Consider the following 18,002-nt stretch of genomic DNA (forward strand, 5'->3'; position numbering starts at 1 on the left):
TAAGTCTCAAAGCAGTCGATAATAACTAACAAATTGATGTTTATTTCCATATACAAATGACACAAATCTAACGCTGCCGCATCTTTTGTTTGTTTCTTGGGTGCTTATGTTTTTGTTGTTATTATTTGAGATGGCTTCCCTATATATCCTGGCTATCTTAAAACTCAATATTATACATACCAGACTGGCTGTGACCTTGTAGGAATTATCAAGCCTCTACCTTCTCAGTATTAGAATTACAAGTATGTGCCACCATTACTAGCTTGTCTGGGGGTTTTAAGTTTATTTGGTTGGCTAGTCTGTTGGTTTGATTTTATTTATCTGGCTTTGCTTTTTGTATTTGTGTTGATCCTTGTCTTGTTACTATAACAAAATAAATGACAAGAATCAACTTTAGGAAGAGCTAACTTTAGCACAGAGTTCCAGGATAGTCTGTCACGGCTGCAGGATCTTGAAGAGGGAGCTGGTTACATGCATGCAGGATCACAGGAAGCACAGTGTGACGAATGCTGGCACTCTGCTTACTTTCTCGTTTTTATGAATTCCAGGACTCCCGGCCCATGGAATTGTACCAACCACAATTAAAGAGAGTCCTCCCACATCAACTAACTTAGTTGAGATAATAATATCCCATAGGCAGGCCCAGAAGCTAACTAAATTAAGATCAATTTTTTTCTAGATGTGCTAGGAGGCTTGTCTCCTAGTTAATTCTAAATCATTATCTAGTTGACAATCAATATTAACCATCACAATCTATTTCTTGTTTTCTTGGGACATAATCTCAAGTAATCCAGGCTACTAGCTAAGTAGCTAAGAATGACATTGAACGTCTGATTCCTCTGCTTCTCCCTCCCAAGTGCTGGGTCTAACAGGCATGTGCTACCTACCACACAACCTGGCGTTCTGCAGTGCTGGGATGGAACCTAGTCAAGCACTCTGCCAACTAAACTACATCCCTACCCCTGACCTTTTGCTTTTATTGAGAAAGAGTCTGACATAACACAAGCTGGCTTCAAACTTGCTATGTGGGGAAGGCTGGCCTTTAAACTCATAATCCTCCTGCTTCAGCCTCCTAATATCAGGACTGTATGCACGTTCCACCAAGCCCATCTTAAAATTGCTACATGCTAATGACAAAATCAGGATTTGAAAAAAATCGTTAATTTCTTTCAAGTAATTAACTGGTTTTAATTCAAGCTCACTTAACTAGAGTTCAAATGAACACTCTGTAAAAATATGCCCTATGTTTACAAAAAAAAAAAAAAAAAGACCATTAGGCACCAGGAATACGCCAAAATGAATATGGATCTAGTTCTACACTGTATGTAACTCAAAGATTAGTAAGAAAGACAAAGCAGTATCTTCCAGGTAATGTGACAGCTACATTAAAGAATGTGTGTATACAAATAAGAAACACAGAGAAGGAAGCAAACACATGAGAAAGGACTTTGCACAGACAATGTCTATGCAGAAATCTGTGAAGACAGACAGGCAGACAATAAACACCTGACAAATACAAAAGTTTTTTGTGGGATAATCTTTGTGTACACTGTGAAGATTTGTCACTCGAACTGGTTTAATAAAAAGCTTTATGGCCACCAGCTAGGCAGGATTTTCATGGAAGAGTAGATGCTGGAAAGGGTGGAGACATGAAGAATGGCCAGTCGGTCATGAAGGAAGCAGAAAAGCAGCATGGGCTGTAGAGAGTAGAGGTAATAAAGCCACGAGGCAGAAAGTAAATTAACAAAAATGGGTTAATTTAAGTTAAAAGAGCTAGTTAGAAACAAGACTAAGCTATAGGTCAAGCTTTCATAATTAACAATAAATCTCCATGTTGTGATTTGGGAGCTGACAAGGAGGGCTAGAAAAATCTGCCTCTAAGTTTTGAAGTGATGTAAGTTCAAGAAAATTACAAGCACCAAAATATTTATTTAAAAAGCTTTTTCATTTTGTATACCAAGCACAGTTTCCCTTCCTCCCCTCCTTCCACACCCCTATCTCCTTTCCCCATCCACTCCTGTGGGGGGAAGGCCTCCTTCCCTTAGGGAGTCAACCAAGTCTGACATACCAAGTTGAGGCAGGACCAAGACCTTCCCTCAAGACGAAGCATGGGAAATGGGCTCCTAAAAATGAGTTCATGCACCCAGAATAAGTCCTGGTCCCACTCCCAGGACCCCCCTTAAACAGATCAAGCCACATAACTGTCATCCACATTGAGAGGGCCTAGTTCAGTCCCATGCAGGTTCTCCAGCTGACAGTCCAAAGTCCATGAGCTCCCACTAACTCAAATCAGCTGTCTCTGTGGTTTTCCCCATCATGATCTTTACCCCCCTTGCTCATTTGATCCCTCCTCCCTCTCTTCAGCTGAAGTCCAGGAACTCAGCCCAGTGCTTGGCTGTGGGTCATTGCATCTGCTTAGATCAGTTACTCAATGAAGGTTCTATGATGACAATTAGTGTAGTCACTAATCTGATTATAGGGGAAGGCCAGTTCAATCTTTGCTGGGGTCATCCTTGTAGATTCCTGGGAATTTTCCTAGCACCAGGTTTCTCCCTAACCCCATAATGGCTCCCCCCAGCAAGAAATCTCTTATTGCTCTCCCTCTCCATCCTTTCCCCTACTTGGTCTTCTAAATCCCTCATGTTCCCATCCCCCATCCTCTCCCTTCTAACCCCTCTCCCAGTCTACCCAGGAGATCTTAACTATTTGCAATTCCTGGGGCCCTCCATGTATGAACCTCCTAGGGTCTTCCTTTTTACCTAGCTTCTCCAGGGTTGTGGATTGTAGCCTGATTATGCTTTTCTTTGTGTCTAATATCCATTTATGAGTGAATACATACTGTGCATGTCTTTCTGGGTCTGGATTACCTCACTCAGGATGCTTTTTTCTAGTCCCATCCATTTGCCTACAAATTTCATGATGTCATTGTTTTTTTTAACCACTGAATAGTACTCCATTGTCCAAATGTACCACATTTTCTTTATCCATTCTTCGGTTGAGGGGTATCTAGGTTGTTTCCAGGTTCTTACTATTATTTGTAACAAGTATCAAAATATTACTAAAGTACATACATACAGTATATACTACAAAAAATGAATAGGCTATAGAAGGCCAAATAACTGGCATTGTCAGAGCCAAAAATATTGTTTTATTTTATATAGGCATTTTAGTATGAGGTTAAAAGATGAGACAGGAGCTGGATGGGGTGGTGCTCATCTAGAGAAAAGAGTATGAGTTTTAGGATGGTCTGTTATATAGAGTTCTACAACAACCTAAACCTTCATCTGGGCTTGGATACCAACTCAAAAATAAAAAAACAAGGGGTAAGAGGTGAAAAATGAGGCTCTCCTCCTCTGGAAACCAGAAACATACATAAACTGGGTAGTGGTTGTGCATACCTTTAATCCCAGCACATGGGAGGTGGAGGCAGGAAGATCTCTAAGTTCGAGGCCAGTCTGGTCTACACAGGAGTTCCACAACAGCCAGGAATACACAGAGAAATCATATCTCAAAAAAGCAAAAACTAAAATAATAATAAAACAAAGAAAAGAGGATTACCTAAAAACCATATGAAATAGATGGAATGAAGGGGAAATGGACAAGACAAATAGACAAAGGTACATTAGCACTTTCAGAAGAAAAAGAGGACAGAAATGTGGAATCATCTAAAACAGAACACATGATCAGTGGATAATATTTTAAAGTGGAGAAGACTGCAGTTAAAACTGGAAAAAAGTTAAGAAAAAGGAGTCAGAGGAAAAGAAGCATACAGAAATCCAAAGAAATATGATGGAACACATTTCTAGAGAGATGACTTAAGTAGAAGGACGAAAGCTAACAAAGTTCACTGAATTAGAACAGTTCAAAAGATTAGAAATGAGCAAAGTATGCTGCAACTGTTTGAATACTGTTTGTTCTCTCAAAAGTCATACTGGAGTTTAATCTCCATCATGAGGGATTAAGAGGGTGTAAAGTTAATCAAGCTGTAGAGCTTAGATGGCATAAAGCCCTCATGGATCTGTAAGGGAAAGATAAGAAAACACATAAAGCAATACAAGCATTGTCATTTGTCTGGAGACAGCATTCATCATCTTGGGGCTCTGCCATCATCAGTTCAGACACACCACTGGTAAGGCTGAGGCAGGGGTTCATTTGAAGCTAAGAATATGAGGTTAGCTTGAGCAAAATATTAAGACTCCATCTCAGGAAAAAGAAACAGGGGGTGTAGTGGCAAACCTATAATCCTACCACAACTTTACAAACGGTTTGTTTTATTTAGTTTTGCTTTGCTCTATTACGTTTTGTTTTTTACAAAGTCTCATAGCCCAGGATGGCTTCTAAGTCACTCTGTAGCTGAGGCTAGCCTTAAACTTCTGATCTTCCTGCCTCTACCTCCTTTAATCTGCCAGTCTATAGCTTTCCAAGTAGCTAGTAGGTAGTTAGACCATTAGCAGTAGGCAACGGTCAATAGAAATAAACCAAGTTTTTCAAGGTAACTATAGTACCTACAGCTTTGAGTTCTATCCAATCGAAAAGCAACTACATCTATTACTAATCTATATGGCTGATGCAAGCTCAGCAGATCCAGAAGCTAAGCAGGCACTGTCGATTTCCAGCCCTCCTACACCATCAGTGAAACCAACCCAGGTTTAAGGTAAGACTTTTGCAAATGGAAGACCCCACTAAACCAGTGGCTTTGCTTTAAGCCAGGCAAGTACAACCTGCAGCCCAGAGGATACAGGCACCCCAGAACAACTGTGAATATGGCCCAGCACATTCACAGACCACATTGTCATACAACAGTGTCAGATATTCCCCCAAAGAAATGCTGAAACAAAGTATTTTATACTCCATCTCTCAGGCAAACCAAAGTTCTACCAAATTTGCTCTCTGCCCACAAAAGTTGTAAATCCACTTCCTTTCACAGTCAACTGTAAGTACACACACATCAAGAACTCCGGGTGAATAGGTAGAGAACACTTTGCCTGGTCAAAATACAACTTTATACTGGCTGTTACTCTAAATAAACCTGAGTTTTAAAAAAAAAATTTTTTTTTCACTACTCAAAAGAGTGAGCAATAACCAGAGGAATGTTTAGGCAGCTAGCTGCTTTTGAATCTACTTCCAAGAACTCTACAAATCCTCATTCATCAACAAATTAGATAATAACCTAATAATTTTGTTGAGCATGTTTCTACTAATTCCCATGGGCTTCCCCAAATTCCGTTAACCAAACACACTATAACTATTTCTTCTTTCAGAAAGTCATCTGTCTGTCAAAATTTCATTTTTAATGGCACAAGTTTAAGAACTGTAAGGTCTAATAATTATCCTACCTGCAAGGTAACATCTTAGCACCCTATAACATGGGTACTGGCAGAAGAGAACTGACTCCTACACCAACAATGAACCATAGCAATACCAGTGGTCAGAGAATCAGCATTTTCTTGTATACTACTTCCCACATAAAGTAGACCATCTGCACATGCAGTGAACTACATTACAGAAAAGAATTCAGAACCAAGAGAACGCAAGTATCTTACAGTAGAAAATACACATGTAATACACATGAGAGGCTTCACTCCAGTGGGAGCCATTATCTGTTTTCTAAAAGCTTTTCACTATGTTGAGATCTTTGAAAAGAGAGACAAAAGCAAACTGGGCTAGCATGGAGAACTATATCACTGAACCACAGAGAAAGTTTGTTATAAAAATTACACATTAAGAGCCTAATGTCGTATCAGGTACATTCAAAGCAGTCCAAAGCTAGAAGTTAAAGTTATAATTCTCCATTGACAACTTAAAAGATTATTTAAATTTATTTTCACCTCATTTTAAAAAATCAAAAGGTAAGCCAGGCGATGGTGGTGCATGCCTTTAATCCCAGCACTTGGGAGGCAGAGGCAGGCAGATCTCTGTGAGTTCGAGGCCAGCCTGGTCCACAAGAGCTAGTTCCAGGATAACTACAGCTGTATACAGAGAAACCCTGTCTCGGAAAAAAAAAAAAAAAGGATACACCTAAATTGGGGTATGCTTTAAGGTAAAAGAGTATTTGAGTATTTGGTGTTTAACCATAAGATCCTGAGTTTAGATCCCCAGAATTCATGTTTAAAAATATGTTTTTATGCCAGGCAATGGTGGCGCACACCTTTAATCCCCACACTCGGGAGGTAGAGGCAGGCAGATCTCTGTGAGTTCAAGACCTAGTCTACAAGAGCTAGTTCCAGGACAGGCTCCAAAGCTACAGAGAAACCCTATCTCAAAAAAATAAACAAATAAACAAACAAAAAATAATAAAAAATTTCATGAAATATATTTATGTATGTATGTATGTATGTATATAGGCATGGCCAAATGCACTTGAACCACAGTGCTAGAGCGGTAAGGGGGATGGAGACAGGAGGAGTTCTGGAACTTGCTGACAGCCATTCTAGCTGAAATGTTAAGTTCTAGATTCAATAAAAGATTATGTTTCAAGCACAAAATGAAGAAGATAGAAGAGGATACCTGTCTTTTTCAGAGAACAATAATCAAAATACTAACTCCAGCTGGTCTACCTAAATGCACCCTCTGACAACTATACTCTATAGAGGTATAACCATATATTACTATCTAAGAAACACTCAAATATTTTATATTATAAAGATACTAAAACAGCCGGGCGGTGGTGGCGCACGCATTTAATCCCAGCACTCGGGAGGCAGAGGCAGGCAGATCTCTGTGAGTTCGAGACCAGCCTGGTCTACAGAGCTAGTTCCAGGACAGGCTCCAAAGCCACAGAGAAACCCTGTCTCGAAAAACCAAAAAAAAAAAAAAAAATACTAAAACATAAAGAAAAGTATTGTTTTATTGAAGGCAGTAGCAATGATTTTCTTTTAAAGGGAATCATTTCTCTTATGGGCAAACTTTATGAGAAAATAATTCCGGGCTGGAGAGATGGCTAAGCAATTAAGAGCATTGCCTTTTCTTCCAAAGGTCCTGAGTTCAATTCCTAGCAACCATATAGTGGCTCACAACCATCTGTATTGAGGTCTGGTGCCCTCTTCTGGCCTGCAGGCCTACACGCAGACAGAATACTGTATACACAATAAATAAATAAATAAATAATATATAAATAAAAATACTGTATACATAATAAATAAATACGTATTTTTAAAAAGAAAGAAAGAAATTAATTCCCGGATGGCCACTTTGTTCATGGGGCAATAACAGAAAAGGCCAGGGGAAAAGGCCTTTTCTGTTATTGTCAGTAATCAAGTAGGTAGGATGACACAGAATGGTCATTACTGAATTCCTTCCCTGCTAAGGGCACCTTTTGATGAGCATTTACATGGGTCACAAGTTTCTTCATATCTATCCATACTTCTTCCCCAAATGTCTTTCTCAGTAATTTTCCAATCATGCTCTTTCCAAGCCCCTGACCATTCAGTCAAATGATTGGCTATATAGCCCATCAATCAGTAAACAACCCCGCATCTGATTATTTCTCCTTCAAAGCAAATGTACAGTCATGTGTACTGCTGAAGTTCTACCCAACAGAACAGTGTCTTTCAGGGCTGTCCCAGAAAGCAGTTTTAATGTTGCAGCTGCTGGTGCCTGCAAATCATGCAAAACCATCTGTAAACCAGGTCCTAATCTTCTCTCCCTCAGTCAACCAATCATAGGACACAGCCTATGAGGCTATAGATCCACGTTTGGAAAGCCCTTTAACAGCATTAAACAATAGGTATTTGGGGGAACTCCTTCATGTAACTTTTTGTGCACTCAGGACTTGCTCGGGCCTCATCACCTATATACCGCTTCCATTTGATAATGGATTTCTGCTGCACATGTCCTACTTTATGGCTTGATGGAGCATACAATACCGAACTCACGGTGGGCAGCTCAGTGTGCATAGTAACTTGGTGGTCTGCTGTCAAACATTCAGCCACTAAAGCAGGGGTCAAGAGCTGTTCCTCAAAGGGAAAACTGTTGTCTACAAATAATGGTAGGGCCTTGCTCCAATATCCCAAAGGTCTCCTTTTTTATTCACTTATGACGACCTGCCAAAGGCTCCATACAGCATCCCTTTCTGCCAATGACACCTCAAGTACCATCAGGTCTGCAGGATCATATGGTCTAAGTGGTAGAGCAGTGTCCTGAACCTGTTTTAGAGCCTTCTGATCCAGGACCCAAACAAAGCTAGTGGCTTTCCAAGACACTTGCTATTTAGGGAAGAAACACACCCAAGTGAAGAATGTGATATCTCCAGAATCCAAACAGGCCCACAACACTGTGCTTCTTTCTTGGTGCCAGGAAAGGACAGATGTAATAACTTATCCTTCACCTTTGAAGGAATCTCTCTGAATGCCCCACACACCTAGAAATTTCACTGAGGCCCTTGAATTGTGGTTGGATTTATTTCTCATTCTTTGGCGCAAATATGTGTTACCAACAAATTCAAAGCAGTTGCTACCTCCTGTTTACCTTGTCCAATCAGCATAATGTCATCAATATAGTAAACCAGTATGGCATTTTGTACATGAGACAGATAAACAAGATCCCTTTAGACTGTTATGATACAGGGTGGAGAATTAATATACCCTTGAGGTAAAAATGTGAAATTATTCTGTTGGCCCTGTCAGCTGAAAGCAAATAATTTCTGGGGTTGTTATGGACAGATATTGAGAAGAAATATTTTTGAGATCTGTAACTGCATTCTATGTACCAAGAGCTATGTTAAACATACTCAAGTAAGGACACCACATCTGATACAGCAGCTCAATCAGAGGTATTAGTTAATCAAGTCTGTGTTAGTCAACTATCATTCTCCATGATCCATCTACCTTCTGTCCAGACCATATAGGAGAGTTAAAGAGATAGATATGGTAGGAAGCACTATTCCTTGATTGTGACTACACTTTCCATTGTGACTACAACCTCCTGGTGGACTATGCTCTCTATCTCCCCTCTAGGAGCCTGCTTAGCCTTAAGTCTGGTTATAGGTCTAGAACTATGGATGGGTGCAGAGGGGCATCAGTATTGTCTTGCCTGGTATCTCCTCCAGGGAAAAATCAATGGGGGTTCCATAGACAATAAAAAATTAATTCCCTCAGACATAAATTTCTGTTTTAGTTAGGGTTTCTACTGCTGTACTAAAACATTATAATCAGGACATTTTCTTATTAACAGGAAAAAAGAGAGAGCCAGGGCACAGTCACAATCAAATCAAAGCAAAATTAAACTTTAACAGTACAAAAAGATCAACGCTCGACACCTGGGATTCACTTTAGTTATGCTGGCCTCTTGTTAACCCATCCAATTCTGATGGTCTAGCAGCCATATAGGACCTTCATTTTACTGGGGAGCTATTGAAGTATTAATGCTTCAGGGAATCCTAAATGAGAGCTCGAAAATACAACTCAACAATTCCAGCTAGGACTCCCAAGGAGTTCTTTCTCAGACATCGCTATTTCGTTTCAGGGATCCCAACTTATACCACAGAAAAAGAATTTCAGTGAGATGGCTCAGTGGGTGAAGATACCACAAAGCCTGACAGCCTACGTTGAAGCCCTAGGACCCACATAGTAGGAGAGAACTCCTAAAAGTTATTCTCTGACCTCTGTAAACAATGTGGCATACATCATACACACACACACGGTGTGTGTGTGTGTGTGTGTGTGTGTGTGTGTGTGTGTGTGTGTGTGTGTGTGTGTGTGTGTAAACTCTTGGGTATGTAGTACTTTACCCAATAAATTCCCTATTTGATAAATGCCAATTTTTTTATCACACACAACTTAATAAATGGTCAAAATGAAAATAACAGAATGTAAACACTTTCTATTTCAGACACCTAATAGCGTTACACGTGTTAATTCATTTTTCATATTGGGAAACTGAGGCAGATGTATAAAACAACTCGTCAAAGATCACAAGATGGATGAGTGGCAGCACTGTGACTTAAATTCAAGTGGTTTGAACCTCGAAGTCATATTCTAACTACAAGCTAGTCAATTTTATTCTCTATGCCAAAACGTTATCTTCTCAACAATCTACAACCCAAACACTAGAACAGAATGGTCTAGCCCTAAAGGACAAAGGACAAAAAGAAAGGAAACAAAGGACAAAAGTTAACTAGACACCCTGCACCACAGTACTCAATCTCCCACCCAAGGTAATCCCTCCATCATTAACTATGCCCCCTATATACTTAGCTTAAACCCTAAGCTACATCATCACAAGGAATATCATCCTCTTTTGCAGAAGTTATCTGTGTCAAACTGAAAAAGAAATAAGAATCAAAATACCATTTAGAAAGGCCAAGTGGTAACAACACGTGTGTGACTTACCATAGAGTAGTGTTATAGAACACTAGACTTGAAATATGTAAGCAAATCAAAGATTAAATGTGTGAGTCCCAAAATGAGAAAACTTATAAAGCAATAGAAGTCGTGCTATAAGAGATATAACATCAAAATAAATGTTAAAGTTGACAGAAAGAAAAACTCTAAATCTATGATCAAAACAACTAAGTTCAGGGCCGGCAGTGGTGGCGCACGCCTTTAATCCCAGCACTCAGGAGGTAGAGACAGGCGGATCTCTGTGAGTTCGAGTCCAGCCTGGTCTACAGAGCTAGTTCCAGGACAGGCTCCAAAGCCACAGAGAACAGAGAAACCCTGTCTCGAAAAACCAAAAAGAAAAAAGAAAAAAAAAAAAAAGCTAAAAGACCTGGAAAGCTAACATCATGGCACACACCTTTAATGTCTAAAGACAGAGGCAGGAGGATCTCTGTGAATTCAAGGTTAGACTGATCAACACAGCAGGTTCGAGGACAGTCAAAGATACATTGAGAAACTCAGTCTCATAAAACAAAATAAAATGAAAGCTATAGAAGTTGTCTGCTTTAACTTTGTAAGCTGTAACTAATATTACTAGAATTATTTGACAGCAACTGTAATTGTTTTAAGTAACTATTTTCCCATCTGTAAGCAAATCAAGCAGGGTCAAGTTTGTTTGATGTTTTGTGAAGGAAGAAAAAGAAAATAATAATAAAATATAATAGAAAATAGTAAATAATTCTACGATTACTAGAAGGACACAGTGGCTCACCCTTGCAATCTTAGCACTTGAAGTCTAAGGTAGGAGAATTGACATGAATTCAACATCAGTATGGACGACAGTGAGTTCCAAGCCAGCCTGGGTTAGGTGTAAGAGCCTGTCTTTTTAGATAGAAAGGTAGGCAAACAGGCATGTAGGTAGGTAGGTAAAATGCCAGCACTGAGGAGGTAGAAGCCGGCGAATCTCTGTGAGTTCTAGGACAGCCAAGGCTACATAATTAGAACCTGTCTCCAAAACAAACAAAAACTCTACACCACACATAATAAAAGAATAAGATTTGGACTTTTCATCTGATTGCATCTCTTTGTTATAAAAACATAGGGGTATGTTTTTTAACTCGGGCTATTTCTGTACACCCTCTTGTGGCCCCAGCCTGCTAGGACAGCATAAACACTACCTGACCACTACTTTAACAGACTCATACTATGCAAAAAGAATGAACATTTTTGACAAAATATTCCAAATTCTAAATTCACTAGACAGAGTTAAATTTAAAATTAATTAATCGAATTGGGTATTGTGACCCACATTTACAAGCCCAGCATTATGGAGACTGAAGCAGGGAGATCTTAAGTTTGAATCTAGCTGCAGCTATACAGGGAGACCCTGTAAGATGCCTCCACTCAAAAACTGTGGTATGATTGCTAAGGAAACAAGATGGCAGGTCCTCAAAAAGACTAAAAATTCTATTTCAGTTTAGGATTATCATGTGATACAGCAATTTTAGCTCTAGGTATAGCCCAAATAAATGGCAGTAAGGGACTCCAGCAGATATTTCATTCACTGTCACAGCATTATTCATTATTCATGATGTCACAGAATCACAGAAGATGAATGAGTAAGCAAAATATGGCATTTCCAAATATGGAACATTATTCGGCTGTTAAAAGGAATAAAATTCTGACACATGCTATACATCATGGGTCAACCTTGAGAGCATATACACTAAGTAAAATAAACCAGTCACAAAAGAGCAAATCCTGTAAAAGTCTTGTTAAATAAGGTACCTTATTCTGTCATATAGACAGAAAATAAAAATGTTGGTTGCCACATCCAGAGAGAAAGAGAAATGAGGGTATTATTTAATGTACAGAATTTCAGTTTTAAAAAAAAGATGAAAAGAACAGTGGAGATAGATGAGCAATAGTGATGATTGCACAGCACTATGAATATTTAATACCACTGAAGGGTACACTTGAAAGTGATTAATACGGAAATTATGTTACGTATTTTCCATGATTAAATTTTTTAGTTAAAAGAACTGAGAATTAAAAAAAAAAAAAAAAAAAAGGACTGAGAATTTCCACTGCTGAGGATCAAACCTAGGACCTTATTCATGGCAGCTAAGCACTAGGGAAGGGGTGGGAATTAGGAGACAATTTATTTTGTATTAAAGTTCACCTATCCACAACGTCCCAATCCTCTCCCTGTAAGTATGAACTATAATCTTCTACCCACTACTTAGCAATATTTCACTGATTCCAAAAGAAGCATTTTCTCTTTAAGCAAAATGATCAAAGCTGGGCAGTGGTGGCACACACCTTTAATCTCAGCACTCAGGAGGCAGAGGCAGGCGGATCTCTATGAATTTTAGGCCAGCCAGTTCTACAAGAGCTAGTGCCAGGTCAGGCTCCAAAGCCACAGAGAAACCCTGTCTCGAAAAACCCAAAACAAAAACAAACAAACAAAAAAGATCAAAAAGCCTTTCCCAAAAGCTTTTCATAGTTAGACATCATACTTATAACCTATTATCCAGCAATGATCAAAATCTGGATTTTTTTTCCCCAAAAGAAAATGGAAGAATTTTAGAGAGACTGTCTTCATTGGACTTGTTAAAATATAATTTCTTTCTTCATGTCATATAATCATAATTAAATAAGTACAAAAATTAAAAAAGAAAATACTCAAATGCATGTAAAAGTTTCAGTTGAAGGACTTTTTCTCAAAACTTCACTAAACTTTATATAACTTAATGAAATCATAATTTCTTCCAGAACCTTTCCAATTTTTTCAATTAGCACATAAAACAATGGGTTTCATCTTGATAATCTCATACACAGTCAGCACTGCACTTTGCCTATATTCCCTCCTCAACAGACATTTGTCCCTCCTTCCCTCCTCTCAATGGAGGTCCCTGTCTACCACAAAAATAGTCCTTCTTTCATCTCATGGTATGCATGTGCACATAAACATAGATGCCTATAAATTCTCCATATTAGAGAAAACAGGCGATATTTGCATTTCTGAATCTGTCTTATTTTGTCCAACATAATAGTCTGAAAGTGAGTTAACTTTTTTTTTTTTTTTTTTTTTTTTTTTTTTGATTTTCAAGAAAGGGTTTCTCCATAGCTTTTGGTTTCTGTCCTGGAACTAGCTCTTGTAGACCAGGCTGGCCTCGAACTCATAAAGATCCCCTGCCTCTGCCTCCTGAGTGCTGGGATTAAAGGCGTGCACCACCACCGCCCGGCTTAACTTCTTTTTTCAATTCATTCTTTTTAAAGGTACTAAAACTCCACTGGTACACCACACGTCCTTGTTTTTCAGACACTCATGGGCAGCTAGGCTGGTTCCTGCAGCACGAATAACAAAACCCAGAGACAGATATTAGAGTCCAAGCTGAAGATCAGAAAAGCAAAGCAGCCAAGCCACTAGAGAGTTCTTACCTCTACCAAGGCTCAGACAAAGGGGCAATCCTAACCTCAGCCTGACTGCAGCCTGCAATGCTCTCCACCAGACCTCAGACTGCCACAGGCTCTCATCTCCTCCTGCCTTACGTACCTGTTTCAGACCAACCACACCATTCCTGTATCCACCTCCCTAGTACTGGAATTAAGGGCAGTGACTCCAGAGTACTGGGAATACCTTTGTGTGAGTTTCTATTTCTCTTTTTAGAGAGAGTCAACCTCCTGCAGCCCAGGGTGGCCTTGAGTCCTGGGACTTAAGGTATGTAACCACTCCCTGACCTCTAGTGGCTTAGATCTGAACACTGATCTTCAGGCAAGCTTTATTTATTAAAACACAAATAAAATATCTCTATAGGTTCCATATTTTGGCTATTGTAAACAACAACACTAAACAAGCAAGTGCAAATATTCTTCAAATTTAATTCAAAATTGTGTCCTTTCTACACAGGAATGCTAGCTTCTCATAGTACTAGTGATTCTCACAAGTACATGAAATAAAATATAATTTTACTATATTCACGTTGGGAAGGTATTCAATTAAACAAAGATTACCCAGCAATTTATATGTCATGTCTTATGTTTGAGTGTACATGTATATGTGTGCACAGGCGTCTTTGTATCAAACCTAGGGCCTTACACAGGCTAGACTAGGCAGCGCTCTATCTACCACCACTCACACCACTCAGCTAATTTCCCAAGTCTAGACGTATAAACTTTACAACAAATTTCTTCATTTTCTCATAATAGATAATTGCTTTTTTCTTTTTTTTGGTTTTTCGAGACAGGGTTTCTCTGTGGTTTTGGAGCCTGTCCTGGAACTAGCTCTTGTAGACCAGGCTGGTCTCGAACTCACAAAGATCCGCCTGCCTCTGCCTCCCAAGTGCTAGGATTAAAGGCGTGCGCCACCACCGCCCGGCCTGCTAATTTTTAAATACTAAAAAGACCTACAATACAGAAGACTACAATGATCAGTAAAAAAGACTAAACAAACAAAATAATGTGATATTTAGTTAGTAAGAGGATCACAAGTCCTAAACACACAAAGATTTAATGTGCTTAAAGTACACGGTCTTCTAAATAAACTTTTTAATATATGAAAATTGTTCACACCAAATGCCATTAGTATTTTTTCCAATTATATTTTCCAAAGTGCACAATATATCACTGGCCTATAAGATCATTCCAATATCATTCTTTTTTTAAGAAATGAAAACCAGTGGAGAGCTCTTGTGTAGCATTCACAAGGCCTTGGGTACAATCCAAAAGCCATTTTTCCTTTTAAGCAAGATGGCACCAAAAGCAAAGAAGAAAGCTCCTGCCCCTCCCAAAGCCAAAGCTAAAGGGAAGGCCTTGAAAGCCAAGGCAGTGCTGAAAGGCGTCCACAGCCACAAAAAGATCAGCAAATCACCCACCTTCCATCAACCACCTTCCGGTGGCCCAAGACCCTGCGGCTACAAAGGCAGCCTAAATGCTCCCGGAGGAACAAGCTTGACCACTATGCCATCATCAAATTCCCCTGACCACCGAGTCAGCCACGAAGAAGACACAACACAACTGTGTTCATTGTGGACATCAAGGTCAACAAGCACCAGACCAAACAGGCTGTGAAGAAACTCTGTGACACTGATGTGGCCAAAGTCAACACCCTCACAAGGCCTGACAGAGAAGAAGGTGTACGTTTGGCTGGCTCCTGATTATCACGCTCTGGATCTTGCCGACAAAACTGGGATCATCCAGACTGAGTCCACCTGGCTAATTCTAAATATACACTTTTTCACCATAAAAAAATAATAAAATAAAAAATAAACCATCTTTCAAAGGTAAAGAAAATATTATTGAAATTTAAGAATTATCAATATAGTCATTTTGATTTCCAAACCAAAAGTCTTGATGCCTCAAAAATATTCCTCTACCTCTGAGAACAAGGACCCTAGATTTTCCATCCTTTAACTAATATAAGAGTTAATCGTGAGCCAGGTGTGGTGCCATACACTCCTGTAAACCCAACCCCAGAGAGTCAATCATATGGGATATATATGTGTGTGTGTGTGTGTGTGTGTGTGTGTGTGTGTGTGTTCATCTTGAAACTCTGCCTCAAAAATAAAATCAAGTAAGTATAGTGACTGGCAGATGACAGAAGACAGCTACAAGTTATTAGAGGTTTTCAAAGTTTTTGAAATCAAAGTTATAATCGCATTAGGGCTAGGGTAAATTATACTATGTGTTGCTGTCCAGAGCCTTTCCCATCAAAACACAAACTGGGTAAAACTACATCTAAGAAGGGGACACGGTGGATCACAATTTTAATCCCAGTACTGCGGGAAGCTGAGGTAGGAAGGCTGTATTAAATGCCAGCCTGGGCTACACAGGGAGACACTGTCTAAGAAAGATGAAAGACCTCGAGCTATTCTAGAGCCTACAAATGCCAAAATTCCATGACCATCTCTTCTTTTTAAAACCATCCTTTCTGAGTTTGCAGGTTGCAGAACAGTCAAAATGTACATACAAGCATATTCCTAGTGAACCAGATAGATACTAGAGAAGGAAAAGGAGCAAATTCTTGGAAAATGGTCATCAGAACATTAAATAGAAAAGTAATACCCATAGAGACTGTGTAGTAATGCCAACGTTGGCGAAAAAGTCTACCCATATTTGACAAATGCAATGCCAAACGGTGTGTGTGTGGCCCGAAGATATTTTCTTCAGTAACTATCAAAGGACAAAGAAAACATTAACAAGCTATTGTTTATAACCCCGAATCTTTCCAGGCACACAAAGCTCTACTTTCGAAGGGTTTCCCTAAGATACATGCTAGTGTCACTACAGAAGGGTTCAGTGAGGGAATAATCTTTAGTTTAAATTAACTCCTGAGGAAAGGACTCCAAACAAATTAGATGCCAGCCTGGAGACACTGTCTAAGAAAGATTCAAGTCAGTAGGGGAGGGGAATCTGCAAATAGGAAGGGGTTATTAAGTGTGTGTGTTCAGTGCAAAGATCCATCAGAACACACTGCACAGCAGCCTCCTTTTTTTTCCACCCTCCAAAGATTCCAGCAAGGCCTGCGGAGTCTCAACTGTTTACCCCTCTTTGAACAGGACCACACAGCCCAGCTAGCCTCATCACCTCCTCATCACGCTGCCTGTTCACTCACTTCATACAATACACCACACCCATAGCAACACACACATCAGCTTCCTCATGGAACAACCCAAACACCCCATAATTAACCCCATATTCTACACATTCCTCATAAAACTAAGAAAGAGCCCACATACATAGTAACCCCCAAATCATAGCATCCCCAAACCTAAAATTCTCATTCAACCTCACTCAACACGTTCTACACACACCCACAAAATACAGCATATGAAATACATGTTCCCCATGGTTCACAATATACACACACCCTGAGCCACACTAGGTAGAAAAGCCCACATTACAACCATTGCGGTGCTCACACAAACGCTGAGGAAGAGGCCACCGCGCCGCCACCCCGAAGCCGCCAAATTGGAGGTGGGGAGCGAGCAGAGCCAGACACTTCACCTGAAAATCCGCCAGGATCATCTCCCGGTCCATGTTGGACGCCATGGCGGCCGCCGAGCTCCGCGGCTCCGGGAACGAAGCGCGCACCTGGGAGCGAGACGGCGCCTCCTGCGGCCACACAGGCGGCCGCCGCCGGGTGGCGAGGGGCTGGCGGGAGAGCCGGCGGGAGGACTGGCGGGCAGGAGGGGTGGCCCGGGAGGCTAGGTGCTCATGCACTCGGTAACCTTCAGCCGCCCTGCGCCCGCCTGCGCCCCGCGGAGCCCTGGCTGCAGCCGCTGGGACGGGGAGGCTGGTCTCGATGCCGGGCTGGTCCTTCCGTCGCCGGCCGGGAGGAGGACAGGCTGCGACAGCGCGCGCCCGGCTCCCTTCAGCCGCGGCTAGCCCGGCGGGGGCGGGGAAAGCGAGAGAACGAGCAGGCGGGCCAACGCCACAGCCGCCTCCGCCTCCTCCGCTTCCTCCCCGGTCGCCGCCTCCGCCCCTGGTTGGCCAACGCCAGGGCTGTCGCACATTTTGCTTGTCATCGAGGTCGCAAAGCGGCGCTTTACGGCTGTCACGTGACTGCCCTCCTGTCAAGCGCCAGGCGCCCGGCTAGCGGGCGGGGACGCGGGCCTGGGTGGCTGGGAAGCCGATTTGCGTCCCCCTGAGCCGGAGGACCCGCAACAGGTTATTCCGGTTTGG

The 18,002-nt window shown here is 40.9% G+C and overlaps 1 protein-coding gene across 2 annotated transcripts in view; it reads right to left on the bottom strand.

The window, feature by feature from the left end:
* Positions 1 to 17,787, bottom strand: part of Faf1 (Fas associated factor 1) — a 282,221-nt gene extending 264,434 nt beyond the window's left edge. The window contains exon 1 of one of the 2 annotated variants that reach the window (XM_050136195.1): positions 17,325 to 17,787. In XM_050136195.1, the coding sequence (XP_049992152.1) occupies positions 17,325 to 17,369 (45 nt within the window). In that variant the 5' untranslated portion in view covers positions 17,370 to 17,787. The remainder of the gene's footprint in view (positions 1 to 17,324) is intronic. The other variant, XM_050136197.1, reaches the window with a different exon arrangement.
* Positions 17,788 to 18,002: the final 215 nt, after the last annotated feature.

The sequence above is a fragment of the Alexandromys fortis genome, unplaced genomic scaffold, assembly GCF_014885135.2.
Source record: "Alexandromys fortis isolate MF-2015 unplaced genomic scaffold, M_Fortis_MF-2015_v1.1 scaffold_13, whole genome shotgun sequence".
Classification (NCBI taxonomy): domain Eukaryota; kingdom Metazoa; phylum Chordata; class Mammalia; order Rodentia; family Cricetidae; genus Alexandromys; species Alexandromys fortis.